Source organism: Geotrypetes seraphini, chromosome 1, assembly GCF_902459505.1.
Source record: "Geotrypetes seraphini chromosome 1, aGeoSer1.1, whole genome shotgun sequence".
Classification (NCBI taxonomy): domain Eukaryota; kingdom Metazoa; phylum Chordata; class Amphibia; order Gymnophiona; family Dermophiidae; genus Geotrypetes; species Geotrypetes seraphini.
The window spans coordinates 161,336,369-161,355,194 of record NC_047084.1 but is presented as its reverse complement, the minus strand read 5'-3'; the positions used below and the strand labels follow the sequence as shown (position 1 = coordinate 161,355,194).

The following is an 18,826-nucleotide window of genomic DNA, read 5'->3' as shown; positions in this document are numbered from 1 at the left end:
CCAAATTTTATCATTTGAGGGCCAATCAGATTCAAGTGGATATCGCTTCGTGACACCCCTACTAATTATCTCTAATAAAGACCATTGGGCATTTTATGCAGGATAAGGATCCTCCCGTAACGCATTTTGTACTGCTACTTCTTGATTAATTTGAACAAATTTAGGGGCATCTGTGGCATCCAACATAATCCCTGCTGCGCCCAGCTCCTGCACCCGAATTACCCATTGTATTAGTGGTCCCCCAGGCTGCTGTGTAAAGCGTGCCATCGTATCCATGATTTCATGTGGAGTAACATCCTCCATAACATTATTTCTAGTTAGATTTTCTCCTGTTTGCAGACTTCCCTGTAATCTTTGTCTCCTCACAGGCTCTGCTTCTAAACTTTCTGCCTGTTCTCCTTCAACACATATATCCTCCTCACTGTTATTAGAATTTGAATCCCAAATTTCCCCATCCCGTTTGTTTGGATTCCAATTATCCGGCAGATGATAAATTAAGATTTTAACTTTTCTGTCACTCACTTTCCACCTCCGTTTCTTGTATTTATATCGTGCACATGGCCTAGCTGCCTTTTCTGTTACATTTTTACCTATACTGTCATTCCCATTCGGAATGGAGGGATTGGGGGGAGCCTGCTCCTCAACCCCTTGTTTCATCTGGTGCTTTTTTGACCACATTGATCAACCCCACTTCTGGTACCAATTTGTTCCGCCACTTATTTCTGCCAAGTGGGATGATCAGTGACACTCAGAAAAGCACACAGACAATATAAAACATAAACAATAACACTTTATTACACTTATATATATCTAATATAATAAAATGGTAGACGTGCATGCGCACTAAAAAAATCGTGTTCCCTGAGCTGTCCCGTTTTTTTTTAGTGCGCATGCGCGGGTTGTACGTCACCAAACTCGGCAACGCAAGCCATGTCCGCTGTCGGCCTCGAGCTCCTGGGGGCCGGCGGCTCGAGTCGCCCAGCCGGTGCTGAGTCCCCCCCACTCCCACTTCAGCTGGCACGGACGGTTTGAGAATGAGGGAGAGAACAACGCAGCCAGACGGACCGCGGGAAGGGAAAGGGGGGGAGGGTTTCGAGGGAGCTGGCTGGCCGCATAAATTATTTTAATTTGAAATCTGCCGCCGTCGCCGCGGCTCCTCTCTCATCTTCCGACATAATATAAGTGCAGCTCATGAGAGGAGCCGCGGCGGCGGCTTTGAAAACAGCTCCCTTAGTTCGCTGCATTTTTTTTAAAGTTTAAAACTGCCGCCGTGGCTTCTCTCACGATCCCGGCCTGTGTCAGAGAAGGCTTCCGACGCAGGCCGGATCGTGAGAGGAGCCGCGTAGGCATCTTTAAACTTAAAAAAAAATCCAGCAAAGAACTAAGGGAGCCGTTTTATCTCCATGCTGCTACGAAGGAACAGGTGAGGAGGAGGGAAATGCTGATGCACAGGGAGCAGGCAGGCATGGCAGGCAAGCAGGGGAAGAGGGAAAGGGGCTGCTTTGGGGGTAGGGGTGTGCTGGGGGCACATAGCAGTCATGGGCAGGGGATCACAGAACAGGCAGGCATGGCTCAACAAGGGGAGAGGGAAAGGGGGCTACTTTGGTTTCCTGGGCCAGACAGCAATCATAGGGGGGAAACAGAAAGGGGCCACGGAGCAGGCAGGCATGGCACAAAAGGGGGCAGGGGCATTGGGAAACGGGGCTGCTTTGGGGGGAAGGGTGTTTTGGGGGCACACACCAATCATGCCGGGGAAGAGAAGGGGGCCACAGAGAGATAGGCAGGCATGGCGCAAGACAGAGACACAGACAGAAAGAATGACAGACAGACAGACAGCATCCAAGCACAGAGAGAGAAAGGAAAAAAAAAACAGTCGTCTACTCTAGCACCTGTTGCACAGGGGGAGAACGAAAGAGATGCTGATGGACAGGGGGTTGAAGAAAAGGAACGGAGGACTAATGTTGGACAGGGGGAGAAGGAAAGAGGTGCTGCTGGACAGGGGGGAGGTAAAACAAAGGGAGAAGGGCTGCTGCTGCATAAGGAGAGCAGTGAAGGGGTGGTGGTGGACACAGGGGAGGTAAAAGGAAGGGAAAATGGACAGGGGGAGCAGGCAAGGGGTGGTGATGGACAGCCAAGGAAAAAGAAAGGCAGAAAGAAAAAAAGCGGCTAAGGAGAGAGAGAGAAAGAAATAAAGACACACACACACACATATGTTCTAGCACCCGTTAATGTAACGGGCTTAAAGACTAGTATATGAATATTAAAATAGAATAACATCACCGTGCGTCTGGGCAACACCATCCTTCACAATCGGGAATCCTGGCAATTGATAGGAGGGTCGACACAGGCTGCTGTCCCTTGGTTGCAACGAAAATGGATTCTAAGGTTAGAGGCAAGTCCCATCTTTTATATTGGGTGAAAAGCTGGAAAAGCTGCTGGGTTCTTAGTAAAACATAAACAGCTGGTCTTGCTCTTTTGTTCTCTGTTTTGACAACACCTAGGTTAAGGAGGTGTTTGCAAAGATCGGTGTCCCTTTGATGCTATCGGGCGACACGCAGGCAAAAGGAAGTCAGAGAAGCAAACTTTGATGTTATCCAGGAGGTGTTACAGAGCCCGGTTTCCCATTGAGAGACACGCAGGCAAAAGGAAATCAGAATGCCAGAGAAGCAGACTTTGTGGATTTCAGTTACCCCCCCTGGCCAGTCCTTTTGATGTAATCAAGGAGGTGTTATAGAGACCGGTTTTCCATCTGTCCTTTTGATGCTGTTTGGGCAACTCCCAGGTCACAAAGATTGTGGAAATCTTTGAAGTTGTCTTGGCAACACCCAGATCAGATAAGCAGACTTGAGGAGACATATCAGTAGTATGCAGAGTTTCAGTTACCCCCCCTGGCCATCTGCATAACAGCGGTTTAGCAAGGCTTGATAAAAGGAGCCCTTAGTCTATACCCAAACAGGTTGGGAACCACCTGGACTTCCTCATTGGATATAATTTTGGCTGTACTAACTCTGCAGTCTATTACCACTGCCTCTATTTGCAAAAAAAAAAAAAAAAAAAAAAAAGTTTCTTGAAACTAGGCTATAATCAATTATTGATTGTCGAGCATGTACCCTGTACACATGGACATTCTCCATTTCTAATGGGAACAACACTTTTAGGAATTCACTAAATCCAGGCTGTCACAAAAAAAGGGGAACTCCTTTATTCCAATTCATTTTGTCTATAATACACACTTTAAAAACACCCACCCTGAGAGCATGTGGAACAGCCCAGCAAAAAAAAACAGCTTCATAAACATTTGGAGCATAGATATTGAAAAGAATGAGTTGTTCCCCATGTAATAGCTCCTCAACAATAAATATATCTTACGCAACATGCCTAGCCTGTAAGGGGGCACATTTTACCAACTAAAAGAGTCACCCTGGCTTCTTTGCAGCAGAAACAAAAAAAAAAATGCCACCTCTATGAATGCTCTCTGTAGTTTAAAATGCTCGGCTGAACTGAGATGAGTTTCTAATAGAAAGGCAATATACCTCATACTTGATTAACTTTTGAAGTATCTTATATCTCTTTAACTGGGGATTTCAATCCTGCTACATTCCAAGATACACATTTCATTAAATCTCTAACCATAATCATTTTCAATTATGAGGATCACAAAATTAACTCCTGTACCTAATGAGTAAACTTCCCAGCCCTTTTGGTATGCTGATGTCAACTTCATTCATCAGAAATCAACCATCCAACTTCAAACCTTGGAAACCACTCAGTGTATATTTTGCCCTCTCCCACCCCTGATACATCTCTTCATCTAGTCCAGTGTATCGCAAACTGTGTGCCATGGCACACTAGTATGCCGCAGCAGATTCCAGATGTGCTGCCAGATGCAGGTGAGGAGAAGTACCGGTGTCAGCTGACTGCGTGCAGGATGTGCCTCTCACGGCGAGAGGCACGTCCTGTAGGCTGTCAACCGGCACCTCTCTTCTTCGCCGGCGTCTTGCCTCCTCTCCCTGCAACCTCTCCTCCATCAGTAACCCCTGCCGGCATTTAAATAGGCTCAGGGCCACAGCTGGAGGGCCTCAACACATGTGCAGACTTTTAGTGTAGGCACTACGGACGTGTGACGTCATCGTGTTGACGTTCGCGCACTTTCGGATATCCTCCAGCCGCGGCACCGAGTTTAATGTGCCTTGGCATCAAAAAGGTTGCGGGACACTGATCTAGTGACTAGAATTCTCCCATTCCCACTGACCTCTCCCCACACCATCACCGCCTCTCACCTCCACGGTGTCAGGTCAAAAGCGCGCTGGGACAAAGGCGCGCCCAGACAATTGAGCGCAGTGTGTGCCGCCGCGCCGCTCTAAATTACTGTTTTTAGCGCTCCGACGGGGGTGTGTGTGGGGGGGAACCCCCCCACTTTACTTAATAGACATCGCGCCGCGGTGTGGGGGGTTGTAACCCCCCACATTTTACTGAAAACTTCACTTTTTCCCTGTTTTTAGGGAAAAAGTTCAGTTTACAGTAAAATGTGGAGGGTTACAACCCCCCAAACCCCCCATAACGCCGGCGCGATGTCTATTAAGTAAACTGGGGGGGTTCCCCAACAAAAACTCCCGTCGGAACCCCTAAAAACTGTAATTTAGAGTGGTGCGGCGGCGCGCGCTGCGCTCAATTATCGGCGGGCGCTTTTGTCTTTCGCGCCGTTGTCTATGAACCCACCTCCACACTTCCATCTGCTGTTGTAGCTTGGTGAGGTATACCAGTAATGCATACAAAGATTCCCCCTTCATTCATGTTCCTCTCCCACCAATAACATTCAGAAATACAAGCATATTGCTGTCACTCTCCAGCTCTCTGCCCCCTCCCCCCCAACTCATTTTAATGTATCAGTTAGCCACTCTTGCCTTCTCAAGGCAGTCCAAAAATTGTCTTTGTTTTGCTGAAAGGGAAACCTCTTCTCAGTCCTCCCCCCCCAGATTAATCTCTGGCACTGCCAGATCTGTAATTTGCTTGCCAAATTCTGCCTCCATGATGGGCTTTTTCTTATCAACCCAATCAAAAAACACAAACGGGAAGAAAAAAGTTGAAATGAAATGGAGGAGAACGTTTGCCATTTTGGAAACGTGGTTTCTGCTGGCCCCAAAAACATCGACAAAGCTGCCAGTTCAACATGAATCAGTACGTCAAATCCCACTGGTGCAGTTCTACCACACCCTTGGTGGTCATAAGCTTAATCACTCTATACAGGTAAGTGCTTTTGAATATAAGGCTGTTTATGGCTCAAGGTTCTGGCCAGTGCAATATTTTCAGATTAAAGGATTTATCTGGCTGGTGTCTGCTACCAAATGTAGAAGTCCTTTTGAAAACTGACCTCATTTCATTTGTGAATTATAGTACAGTGGTATCTTGGAATCTGAACTTAATCCGTTCCAAAACTCTGTTCGAGTTCTAAAATGTTCAAGTTCCAAGATAATTTTTCCCATTGAAAATAATAGAAACTGGATTAATCTCTCAATTTGTACTATTTTTAATCATTGTAAACCGAATAGAACTTCACGGTCCTGCGGTATATAAACTGTTATTATTAATCTGTTCCTTGGTCCCACAAACTCAGATTTTCTAATAAATTTAACAGTAAACACACTGGCAGAAACAGCAAGATCGCCCCCCCTCCCCGTCATAGACATCAAGATCAGGCCCCCCACCGGCATAGACAGCAAGATTTGGCCCCCACCGGCATAGGCAGCAAGATTGGCAACAGCTTCTGCAAGCGGTGCTCAGCCCAAAGCTTCCCTCCCAGGCGGAAACAGGAAGCTGTGTCAGAGGGGAAGCTGTAGGCCGAGCAACGCTTGCATTTCCTGTACGTTCGGATTCCAAAGCAGCATTCGGATTCCAGGGCAAAATTTAACTTTAAAAAAAGTTTGGATTCCAAGTTATTCGAGTTCTGGGGCTTTTGGATTCTGAGGTACCACTGTATTTTAAGCACTTGATTGTAGAAGTGAATAAGCAAATACATTAAATACAACTATTGTCCTTTGAATGAAGTGTTTATAGTCCTTTGCTTAACTTTATACAGTAGTATTTCCTTCATAGTTTTGTTTGGAGTAGTGAGTGAGGTTCCCATCCTTACACAATTGTTTTATTTATTAATTATTTTTGTTATATTTAGGTATTGATGAACCATTGCATATCAAGAGAAGGAAAGTAATAAAACCAGGTTTCACACACAGTCCATGGAAAAGTGCATATATCAGGCAACACAGAATTGATACAAACTGGCGACGAGGAGAACTTAAATCTCCCAAGGTAGCCATTTTTACAATATGCACATCCAGCTTTACTAATTAAGATTAGTAGTTGAGCTTTCTTTTGGCCTATATAAATGAGGAAAATTTGTTGTTTATCGGGGAAATTTACAGATTAATTCTATAGAAAGAATAATTGTCTCTCAGGAGGGTAGTGGTGACTCGTTAATGTATATTGGGGGTAATTTTATATAGTGTTTTACACTGTATGGCCTATTTTACATGCAAAAAATTGCTTTCATAAAATTGTGAGAATTGACTGACTTTGTGCATGGACTTTTAAGTTAAAAGTCCATGCACCAAAAGTGTGTACTTACTTGTACACAATCTGCATTTAAGCATTCCCAAGGAGGTTGTTTGAGTGGAATGGAGGCAGACTTGAATTGGATGCATTATCCCCCAAACTCGATAAATGGTGCTCAAAATTACGAGCACAAATTTGAACACATGCACAATGTGTGAACACAATTTACATGAATAATGAGCCAGTGCCGATAATTGGATGCTAATAAGCAATAATTGGCGCCAATTTGAATTTATGCATGCATCTTGCTAGGTTGCTCTTCTGTCAAGAAGCACGAGTACATTTTTTAGCGTGCAACTGGAAATGGGACATAGCCATGGGAAGGGCATGGACAGGTCTGGGGCTTTCACTGAAGATGAACACACTGTTGTAGAATCCGGGGGGGGGGGATCCATCCCTAATTTGGTACACTGACAAATTTGCACAGGACAATTCCGCTCCGACAAACGCATGCTGACAATTGCGCACACGGATAAGTGCGTGCAGGACAATTGTGGCCCGTGAAGGATAGCTGGAAGGCCCTGATTTGCTGAGACTCCTCAGGCCCCATCCCTTGGGAGGAGTCTCGGCAAATCAGGGCCTTCCAGATATCCACTAAAAGGGTTCCCATAATCATGCTGTAAACCTAACCTTAACACTTGATAGGAAATGAATATTTTAAGTGTCCTGTCGGGGCGGACCTCCCATTCAGTGCGCGCATTTGTCGTGCGCGCAAATGTCGGCACGCATTTGTCCTGCGCGCATTTGACATCTCACCCCTAAGGTGCACCGACAAATCCGCGTTTAGGTGTAGGGATTTATACTAGGATTCAAAGTTGGTTGAAATTCTAATGCCCAAAATTGGGTGCGCATCCCAGCACTAAGCGTAGTTCTATAAACAGTGGTGAACTCAGAGTGCTGTTTATAGAATAGCACTAAGGGCCTGATTCTATAAATGGTGCTTAACCACTCCTAATTTGTAGGCACCAGTCCATGTGGTTGTCAATCAAATGTTAGGTGCCGCTCTTAGAATCACACTTAGCAGCATCTAGGCGTGCTCAGGCGTCACTAGGCGTCCTTGTGGTAGGCGCCAGTATATTAGGCCAGGGATTTCCTGGCCTAATGTACCAGTGCTTAACAGACGCCTTGCAACGCCTACGTCAACCACGCCTAGTCTCTGCCCCTAACAAAATCTCTCAAATCTTACCTCTTTGATAAATTTCTTTAGTGCCTGCTCTCAACTGCATTGTATATTCTCTGACATTGTATCCTCACTGTATATGTGCAGTCTCTTACACTGTAAACTGCCCACAACTGCATTGTACATTGTCTTGCATTGTATCTTCGCTGTACTTTTTCTTGCATTGTATCTTCGTTGTACATGTACAGTCTCTTGCATTGTAAACCGCTCTGAACTGTTTGTGGTATTGCGGTATACAAAAATAAAGTTATTATTATTACTTTATCCCAGGACAAGCAGGCAGCATATTCTTGACTGATGGGTGACGGCACCGACGGAGCCCCGGTACGGACAATTTTAGAGTGATTGCACTCTAAGAACTTTAGAAAGTTCTAGCTAGGCCGCACCGCGCGTGCGCGAGTGCCTTCCCGCCCGACAGAGGCGCGCGGTCCCCAGTTTTCTTAATTCCGCGGAGCTAAGAAGACGCGTGTTTCCAACGGCTGTTGGAAGTTTTTTCCTTAAGTTCACTTGCCTTCCCGCTCGCGCGTATTTTTCTCTTCATTTTATTTCTTTCTTGTTTTTTTTACCGTTTGTAAAAAAAAAAAAAAAAAATTGTTTTATTTTTTTCACTTTTTATTGACTACCCCGGCGGGGCCTGTTGGCACCATCGAAGCCTCCGGCTTCGATTTTGCTACAGCGGTTTTTCCCTTCATGCCCCCGTCACCGGGTTTCAAAAAGTGTCAGCGGTGTGCGCGCCCTATATCTCTCTCCGACCCGCACAAGTGGTGCCTTCAGTGTCTGGGTCCGGACCATAGGGCTGACACCTGCACCCGCTGTAGTTCTTTACAAAAAAGAACTTTAAAAAACCGACAAATTCAACAACGAATTTTGTTCGGCACCGACATGGAAGTTGCACCAGTATCGACATCGGCAACTTCCTCCAAATCGACACCGACTGTCTCGGCACCGACAGATACATCGCCGACGTCGGTCCCTGTAGGTAAGCCGGCTAAGAAGCCTTCCCCTACTGTCCTAGGGCCACCAGTCGAGCATGCAGTGAGCCAAGTCCTGCAGACTGAGCGCCGGCCCCGTAAACGCTCCGCTCCCATTGAAGTCACTGCCTCGTCATCGGCATCGACTTCACCCGAGCGTCGAGCGGCACCGAAGGTACCGAGCAAGAAAAGACCGGTACCGGTGCAATCGGGACCTACGTTGGATGAGCGCATTGCCTCTATCCTCCAGGTCCAGCTTAAACAGCAACTTCAACATTTGCTCCCGGCTCTGTTGACACCGAATCCTCCAGTGTCGGTACCCAGTGAGCCTTCGGTGCCGACCGTCGATCAACCACTTTTATTGACATCGACTTTGTCGGCACCGCACAAATCCATGTCCATGCCTATTCTTTCAGCGGAGCCGAAACGACGTTCTGCTCCGGACACTTCTGAACCGGTACCGTTCTCTGAGCCCCGTACCGTTCTACACTCTCCTGGTACCGTCTCCAACCGTTCGGGGAAATCGGTACGCAAGACTAAACATGTTGGCACCTCGACTCCACTTTCTCAGGGCCGTCTCCAATCGGTACGGGACCCTGACTTGTGGGATGACTCGGATGATCACCTCGGTACCGAGGAAGATTATTCATCTGAAGAGGAGGATGTATCGGTGCAAGACCCTGCTTCTAAGCCAGAGCACTCCTCATTTACCAAATTTTTAAGGGAAATGTCAGACACCCTTTCAATTCCTTTGGAGTCTGATTCTAAAAAGTCCAAGGCATTCTTAGATGCCTTGGACTTTGATCATCCTCCTAAGGAGTTCTTAAAGTTGCCCCTCCATGATATCTTGAGGGAAACTTTCTATAAGAACTTGGAAACTCCCTTAACCATCCCGGGAGCCCCAAGAAAATTGGAATCTCTTTATAAAGTCATTCCAATTCCAGGGTTCGATAAGCAACAACTTCCCCATGAATCCTTGTTGGTGGAATCAACCCTGAAGAAGTCTGTAGGTGCCAGTGTTTACGCCTCTGTTCCTCCTGGCAGAGAAGGAAAGGCCATGGATAAATTTGGAAAGCGCCTTTACCAAAACGCCATGCTGGCCAACCGTTCAGGTAATTACGCATTCCACTTCTCGTTTTACCTGAAGCATCTCATTCAGCAGGTGACCTCTTTTCAAAAGTACATTCCGGACCGTAAACTTCCTGCTTTCCAGCAATGTACTTCTAGTCTTTTGCAACTAAGGAAGTTTATGGTCCGTTCCATTTATGATACTTTTGAACTGACGTCACGGGCCACTGCTATTTCTGTAGCAATGAGAAGGTTGGCATGGCTACGGGTCTCGGAACTGGATGTTAACCATCAAGACCGACTAGCCAATGCGCCTTGTCTTGGGGATGAGCTGTTTGGGGAGTCCATGGATACCGCCACACAAAAGCTCTCCGCGCATGAGACTAGGTGGGACTCCTTGTTGAAAAACAAGAAGAAGCCTCCTCCTCCTCGTCCATTCAGGCAACAACCTTCTTATCAAAGAAGGTTTTCTGCTCGCCCAGCTCAGACTCATCCTCCTCAACCTCGCAGGCAGCGTCAACAGCAGCAACAGGCTCGTCAACAACAACAGCCTGCTGTAAAACCGGCTGTTCAACCTAAGTCTACACAGCCCTTTTGACTCTCTTCTCGAGAACATTGCCAGTCTTCCTCCCTCATGCCTTCAATCTCAGCCCATAGGAGGTCGACTCCAGGTTTTTCTGTCTCGATGGGAAGCAATTACCTCCGACCAGTGGGTACTTGCTATCATCGCTCACGGATATGCCCTGAACTTTCAGACTCCTCCACCGTTAAGTCTACCAAAAGAGTCTGCTTCCAACAAGGCTCAGTCCCTCCTTCTCGGTCAGGAGGTTCAATCCCTCCTCCTTCTCAATGCCATCGAACCAGTTCCTCTAGACCAGCAAGGCCTGGGATTTTATTCCCGGTACTTTCTTGTCCCCAAAAAAACCGGAGATCTCAGACCAATATTAGATCTCAGAGACCTCAACAAATGTCTGGTCAAGGAGAAGTTCAAGATGTTATCTCTTGCCACCCTATACCCTCTTCTCTCTCAGGAAGACTGGCTATGTTCCCTCGATCTCAAGGAGGCGTATACTCACATTCCAATTCATCTGATGTCCAGACAATACCTTCGCTTTCTTGTCAACCAACATCATTACCAATACAAGGTTCTACCCTTCGGCTTAGCCTCCTCTCCCAGGGTATTCACCAAATGTCTGATTGTGGTCGCAGCTTATCTCCGCTCCCACAATTTTCAAGTCTTCCCTTATCTGGACGACTGGCTCATCAAGGCTCCTTCTCCTCAGTCCGTTCACATAGCCACCAATCAGACCATTTCCTTCCTTCGACTGTTGGGGTTCGAGATCAATCTACCCAAGTCACACCTCATTCCAACTCAGCGACTTCAATTCATCGGAGCCATTCTGGATACTGTTCAAATGAGGGCGTTTCTTCCTCCAAACCGCCTTCACACCATCCTTCATCTCTGTCAGCAGGTTTTCCAGAGAACTTCCATCTCAGCAAATCAAATGATGGTACTTTTGGGGCACATGGCATCCACAGTGCATGTCACCCCCTTTGCACGTCTCCACCTGCGCACTCCTCAATGGACCCTAGCGACTCAGTGGTCACAAGCGACGGATCCTTGTTCACAACACATATCTGTGACCTCGTCTCTTCGACAGTCGCTTCTTTGGTGGTTGAACTCATCAAATCTATCCAGAGGTCTACTGTTCCATCTACCTCCTCATCAACTAGTCATCACCACAGATTCCTCCCCCTATGCATGGGGAGCTCACTTGAACGAGTTCCAAACTCAGGGGTTTTGGACCACCCAGGAAAAGAAGCACCACATCAATTTCCTGGAACTCAGAGCGATATTTTACGCCCTCAAAGCTTTTCAACATCTCCTCTTTCCTCAGGTTCTTCTCATTTGCACAGACAACCAGGTTGCAATGTATTACCTCAACAAACAAGGAGGGACGGGATCCCGTCCTTTATGTCAGGAAGCTCAAAGGATTTGGACATGGGCGACTGCTCGTCACCTATTCCTGAAAGCAGTCTACATACAAGGGGAACAGAATTGCTTAGCAGACAATCTCAGCAGAATTCTTCAACCTCACGAATGGACTCTCAACCCCTCGACTCTACAGTCCATTTTCTCCCAATGGGGCACTCCTCAGGTGGATCTCTTTGCAGCTCCCCACAACCATCAGCTGCCCAGGTTTTGCTCCAGACTTTACTCTCCTCACCGTCTGGAACCCGATGCATTTCTTCTGGATTGGACCAATCTCTTCCTTTATGCATTCCCTCCTCTTCCGCTCATGCTGCGCACCTTATTCAAACTCAAGAGGGAACAAGCCACCATGATCCTCATCGCTCCACGGTGGCCCAGACAACATTGGTTTTCCCTTCTACTTCAACTCAGTTCCAGGGAACCCATACCTCTTCCTCTGTTTCCTTCACTACTTACACAGAATCAGCAAACGCTTCTTCATCCCAACTTACAGTCTCTGCACCTGACAGCTTGGTATCTCTCGGGCTGACTGCACCTCATGCTCTCCTTTCTCAGCCTGTCCGTTCTATTATTGATGCTTCCAGGAAACCGTCCACTCTTCAGTGTTACCAGCAGAAGTGGTCTCGGTTTTCTTCCTGGTGCCTGTTACATCACCATAATCCCATATCTACAGCAGTGGGATTGGTATTGGACTATCTTTTGTCCTTATCTGACTCTGGTCTTAAATCCTCTTCGATAAGGGTCCACCTTAGTGCCATTGCAGCTTTTCATGAGCCGATCCATGGAAAACCCCTCTCAGCTCATCCCTTAGTTTCAAGGTTCATGAAAGGCCTTTTCAATGTAAAACCACCTCTTAAGGCCCCTCCTGTTGTATGGGATCTTAATGTGGTTCTTTCTGCGTTAATGAAGCCTCCTTTCGAGCCTTTGGCCACAACGCATTTTAAATTTCTAACTTGGAAAGTGGTCTTTCTGATAGCTCTCACTTCTGCCAGGAGGATCAGTGAGCTCCATGCACTGGTGGCTGATCCACCTTTCACTGTTTTTCACCATGATAAGGTTGTCCTTCGTACACATCCAAAATTCCTTCCTAAGGTTGTGTCTGACTTTCACCTTAATCAATCCATCGTTCTACCTGTTTTTTTCCCAAAGCCTCATTCTAATCCAGGTGAACAGGCTTTGCATTCCTTGGATTGTAAACGTGCTCTGGCTTACTATCTTGATCGCACCAAACCTCACAGATCATCTCCTCAACTGTTTTTGTCCTTTGATCCTAACAAGCTGGGTCATCCTGTATCTAAACGCACTCTGTCCAATTGGCTTGCTGCTTGCGTTTCTTTTTGTTATGCTCAGTCGGGCCTGACACTGGAGGGTTCTGTCACGGGCCACAAAATTAGAGCTATGGCAGCATCTGTAGCTTTCCTCCGTTCCACTCCTATTGAGGAAATCTGCAAGGCTGCTACTTGGTCCTCAGTTCATACTTTTACATCTCATTATTGTCTGGATTCATTCTCCAGACGGGATGGACACTTCGGCCAATCTGTTTTGCAAAATTTATTTTCATAATGGCCAACCTTCCCTCCATCCCTCTTTTTGTTAGCTTGGAGGTCACCCATCAGTCAAGAATATGCTGCCTGCTTGTCCTGGGATAAAGCACAGTTACTTACCGTAACAGGTGTTATCCAGGGACAGCAGGCAGATATTCTTGCGTCCCTCCCACCTCCCCGGGTTGGCTTCTTAGCTGGCTTATCCTAACTGGGGACCGCGCGCCTCTGTCGGGCGGGAAGGCACTCGCGCACGCGCGGTGCGGCCTAGCTAGAACTTTCTAAAGTTCTTAGAGTGCAATCACTCTAAAATTGTCCGTACCGGGGCTCCGTCGGTGCCGTCACCCATCAGTCAAGAATATCTGCCTGCTGTCCCTGGATAACACCTGTTACGGTAAGTAACTGTGCTTTTCAGATAGGTGTTGTTAGGTGTCACTAGGCACATTGGCCTAAGTGTCACCAGGTACTACGCAGCATTCTACGCAGAAATTAATTGTTTTTATATATTTTTAATGGCATGGTCAATTATCGTGCCAATTAAACCAGTTAAAACCAATTAAGTTGCATGCAAAATTCAGTTAGACATTGCTAGGTGTCCTCAATTAGAGCACCATTTATAGAATTTCCCCCTTGGTGCCCATTTTTTGGCATCCAAATTTTGGCACCATTTACTGAATCTAGTCCTACGTACACACACATTTATACCAACTTTGGAGAAGTTGTGAATGGGCCCTTACTTATGGAGCTGGTTCTGGGAGCCTATATTATAAAGGCCCATAGCTGTCTACGTTGCCTTTATAGAATACACACCAAAAGTCCAAAAGAAAGTGATACTGAAAACAATATTCTTCAAAAACCACTTCCAGTAAATATCACAAATATTTACATACCATTTAAAAAATATTTGTTTAATCAATGGCAATATATAATATTGTAATCACAGCTATAATCTCTTGTTAATAATGTTACTTTCTTTAATTTGTTTTAAATATTATTGTGAAGTGCTCAGACCAAGTAACCCAAAATATAGTGAAGTCACTACAATGAGGTTAACAAGGGGACCATCATCGCCTTCACTTGTCCCCTGCCCTCCCTAGATGCCCAATAACTTTATCAGATCAACTTGATGTACTTATCTGAATAGGGGGGTAGTTGGTTTCGTTAATTCTCATTGATGACTGTTTACTAATAAAATTTATGTGCTCCATTAAAATCCTAGAAGTGTTCATTCATTGTTCCAATCCCGTCCCCCCGACTCGAGTTTCACCTCTTCATCAGGGAGGGACACTGGTGAAGGCTCACTGAGATCAGACTCACTCAAAGCAAACGGGCTTTGAGTGAGTCTGATCTCAGTGAGCCTTCACCAGTGTCCCTCCCTGATGAAGAGGTGAAGCTCGAGTCGGGGGGACGGGATTGGAACAATGAATGAACACTTCTAGGATTTTAATGGAGCACATAAATTTTATTAGTAAACAGTCATCAATGAGAATTAACGAAACCAACTACCCCCCTATTCAGATAAGTACATCAAGTTGATCTGATAAAGTTATTGGGCATCTAGGGAGGGCAGGGGACAAGTGAAGGCGATGATGGTCCCCTTGTTAACCTCATTGTAGTGACTTCACTATATTTTGGGTTACTTGGTCTGAGCACTTCACAATAATATTTAAAACAAATTAAAGAAAGTAACATTATTAACAAGAGATTATAGCTGTGATTACAACATTATATAGTAATTTCTGTCACAGAATACTAAGTTTTATCTCCCTATTAAGTAAGAAATTTAATCAATGGCAAGACATATCTATTGCGTTCCCAGTAAGCAGAGACTTCCTCTATTGCCTTTATAAAATAGGGAAGTTTTTGGGTTCCTCACATAAGTGCCCTGTTTATAAAATCAGGCCCTACGTGTACAGAGCAGGAAAATAATCAGATCTAGCTGCAATTTCTTTTTTCGGCTTTTCACTTTTCTAGCCAAGTACAGATTGGAAAGGGGAAGTTGGGGGAGAGAGAGAGAAATGAATCTGCATGATAATGCTTACTATTATAGATTTGTTATTATGGTTTAATAATGCAGCAAATATAATTCTAATGCCTGGGTTTCAATATGGAAAAATAATTATATTGAAAAAAAAAAAATCTTTATTCCTTTTCCTTATTTTTTTTTCTGTAGCTAAAGACGGGAAAAGTCCTGTTTTCCTCTAATTTTTTTCCTAGTAATATTTATGAATGCTTGACGGGGATCATCTGTGATGATTTATTTTATCTCCTCAGGTGCTTAAGGGTCATGATGATCATGTGATCACATGTCTACAATTCTGTGGCAACAGAATAGTTAGTGGTTCTGATGACAACACATTAAAAGTTTGGTCAGCGGTTACTGGCAAGGTATGTTCTGTGATTTCCTACTGAGATAGTATTAAATGAGTGCATATTTTATATAGCTTAACAAACCATGGGGTCCTTTTATTAAGGCACACTAAATGCTAAGGCATCCGTTATATTCCATGGGCGCCGTAGCATCCAGCATGCGCTTAATCGGTTTGCGTGCGTTCATAAAAGGACCTCTGTGTTAGCAGCCATGGTAATGCAGTTTCACTAAACTGTGTGAAATGGAGCAGCAGATACAATAGCATTCATGACAAAGTAAATTGTTTTTTTTTTTCCTGTTTTATATTCTGTTTTAAAATTCTCCCCTGCTCTTCTGAAAATCTTAGAGTGGATTTCGAGTTTAATAGAAGACAACTCAAAATCATATATTAGAAGAGGAAAGGGAAATTACAGTTGTGAAAAGGATAGGAAGAGTAGACAGTAGTACTCTTGTGAAGTCAGTACCGACATTGGCCTTACCCTGAGTGCCGTCCCCCCGCCATAAGCCATCAAAAGAGGGAAATAGCACAGGTGTAAAAGGAAACAGAGAAACGTGATGGCAGATAAGGGAAAAGCAATCCGAGCATTGACTCGATTTGCGAACTCCCCCCCTCCTCCCGAGAACCGGCATTGCCCCCCCACTCACGAACTCCCCCCTCCCCCGAGAACCGGCATCGTCTCCCCGCACTTGCTAATGCTTCCCTCTCCCCCCCCCCCCCGCCCACCAAAACATAAGCCCTTACCCTGATCTGGCACCGGTATGCAGCACCAACCCACAGGACGTGCCTGTGGTTGGTGCTGTGTGCCGGTGCCAGATCGGGGTAAGGGCTTGTGTTTGGGCTGGCGGGCAATGCCGGTTCGGAGGGAGGGGGGGCATGCCAGTTCGCAGGCAGGGAGGGCGATGCCGGTTCTCAGGGGGGTGGAAGTGTGCCAATGGCCTCGGGGGTGGGGGGTGAGGTGGAGCAGCACTGGTAGCTCGGAGGGGGGGAACAAATCAAGCGAGTTTCCCTTACTTCCTATGGGGAAACTCGCTTTGATATACAAGCACTTTGGTTTACGATCATGCTTCTGGAACAAATTATGTTCGTGAACCAAGGTTCCACTGTACTGCCTTTTTGTAGTTGTACAACCACACTGAAAGCGGCTTTATTTCTTTTTTTATTCATTCATTTTTATAGTCCAGAACGGGTTACAAAGATGCATAGACAAAAGTTTTCAGGAACAGAGATACGTACGCTATAGAGTCAATAACATGCTACAGGATCAAGACACAAAGCTATAGAATCAATAACGTCCAACTTATAGAGAATGTGACTAAGAACACATGCTTTGCAAAATCTAAGAAAATGAAACCATAGAGTCATGAATGGGTATTAACATATCTTACAATGAACTTGAGGCTGCATCACCTTCCAAAGTCCCACCATGCAAACTTCACTTCCGCCCACTTCTGACCTTGCGTGGCGTGAATATAGAAGGTGATGCGGGCTCAAGTTCATCTTAAGATGTGATATAATAGACAAGGGCATTGACTTATACCACCAGTTTCACATCATTGTCAGGCATCTTTAGGATTCTGAATGGGATGTTGCTACTCTTGGGATTTTGGCCAGGTACTAGTGACCTGGATTGGCCACTGTGAGAACAGGCTACTGGGTTGATGAACCATTGGTCTGACCCGGTAAGGCTATTCTTATGTTCTTAGAAGTGAATCCCTTTGTCTTACCATTCCAGTGATGACCTGCTCTCCTTCAGCAAGGTACTTTTTCAAGCTCTGAGCCTGCACTGTTAGCAAGGGGCAGAGACAAACCACAATGGATGGTAAAAGCTGAGTGGAGGCATAGCCTAGATCAGTGGATCCCAACCCTGTCCTGGAGGACCACCACGCCAATCGGGTTTTCAGGCTAGCCATAATGAATATGCATGGAGCAGATTTGCATGCCTGTCATATACATCATATGCAAATCTCTCTCATGCATATTCATTAGAGTTAGCTTGAAAACCCGATTGGCCTGGTGGTCCTCCAGGACAGGGTTGAGAACCACTGGCATAGTTAGATCAATGGATGAGGCTGTAGGCAAAGATAAAAGCAGTCTGTATTGTTATTCCTGATCAATTTCCCACCTTTGCTCAACTGTCTCTAAGCCTGTTGACGAGTCTATTTTACAAGCGTGAACCTGTACTAGTGTGAGGGGAGTAGAGCTAAGTACATTGCCATCACCCTTGTGTGTACAAATAAAACATCATTCACACTCATGGCATGAGTTTCTATGCAAAAAACTATTTTCATGCCTTGCATGATATACATTATTTGTCATAATTAGTATAAGACAGTAGCATACTCTTACTGCCTTGTTTTGAACAAGGCGTAAAGTCCTACAAAAGCCTGAAACTAATCTAGCTGTTATGCACATGCTGTACCTCTAGGTGCATTTTGTCTAAGTTGTCATAGATGGGCATCTAGGGAAGCCAAATAAGAATCATTTAGAGAAAAACATTTATGTTTTACCTTATAGGAAGCTTTTTTCCCATAATGCTATGGATCATAATTTCTGTTTTATTGGCATGGCAGGGTCTGTTTACTCCTTTGGGTTTTTAGCTAGGTTAGAATCAGTCCATGTTTGGATATGAAGTTTCATTCACAACTGCTCAGTGATTCTGTCTTATTTGTATACTTTCCCGACTCAATTCAGCCCAGTCATCAGCCAGAGGGCACGTGCCACTGCGCCAGTCCTGGCGGGAGCACCACTAGGTACCGAAGGCCTGGCAAAATGGATGCCTTGAGGACAACTTTAAAACAGGAATAGTTGGCCTCAGACCTTACAGAGGGGAGGGGGTAATGAATACCATGATATAGGAACAAAATAATAGAGAACGACACGGGGGCAAATTTGTCCCCGGTCTCACAGGAACGCAATTTCCCCGTCCTGTCCCTGCAAGCTTTTGTCCCTGTCCCTGCCCCATTCCTATAAGCTCTGCCTTAACCGCACAAGCCTCAAACACTTATGATTTTAAAGTAATTGAAGCTTGTGCAAATGAGGACAGAGCTTGCAGGAATGGGGCGGGGTAAGGAAAAGAACTCATCGGGATGGGA

At 45.5% G+C, this 18,826-nt stretch overlaps 1 protein-coding gene across 1 annotated transcript in view; it reads left to right on the top strand.

Annotated features, from left to right (window-relative positions):
- The window catches only part of FBXW7 (F-box and WD repeat domain containing 7), a 160,041-nt gene that overhangs the window by 99,463 nt on the left and 41,752 nt on the right, over window positions 1–18,826 (top strand). Inside the window, 2 exon segments of the mRNA XM_033940721.1 lie at window positions 6,170–6,306; window positions 15,637–15,750. Coding sequence (XP_033796612.1) covers window positions 6,170–6,306; window positions 15,637–15,750 — 251 coding nt within the window.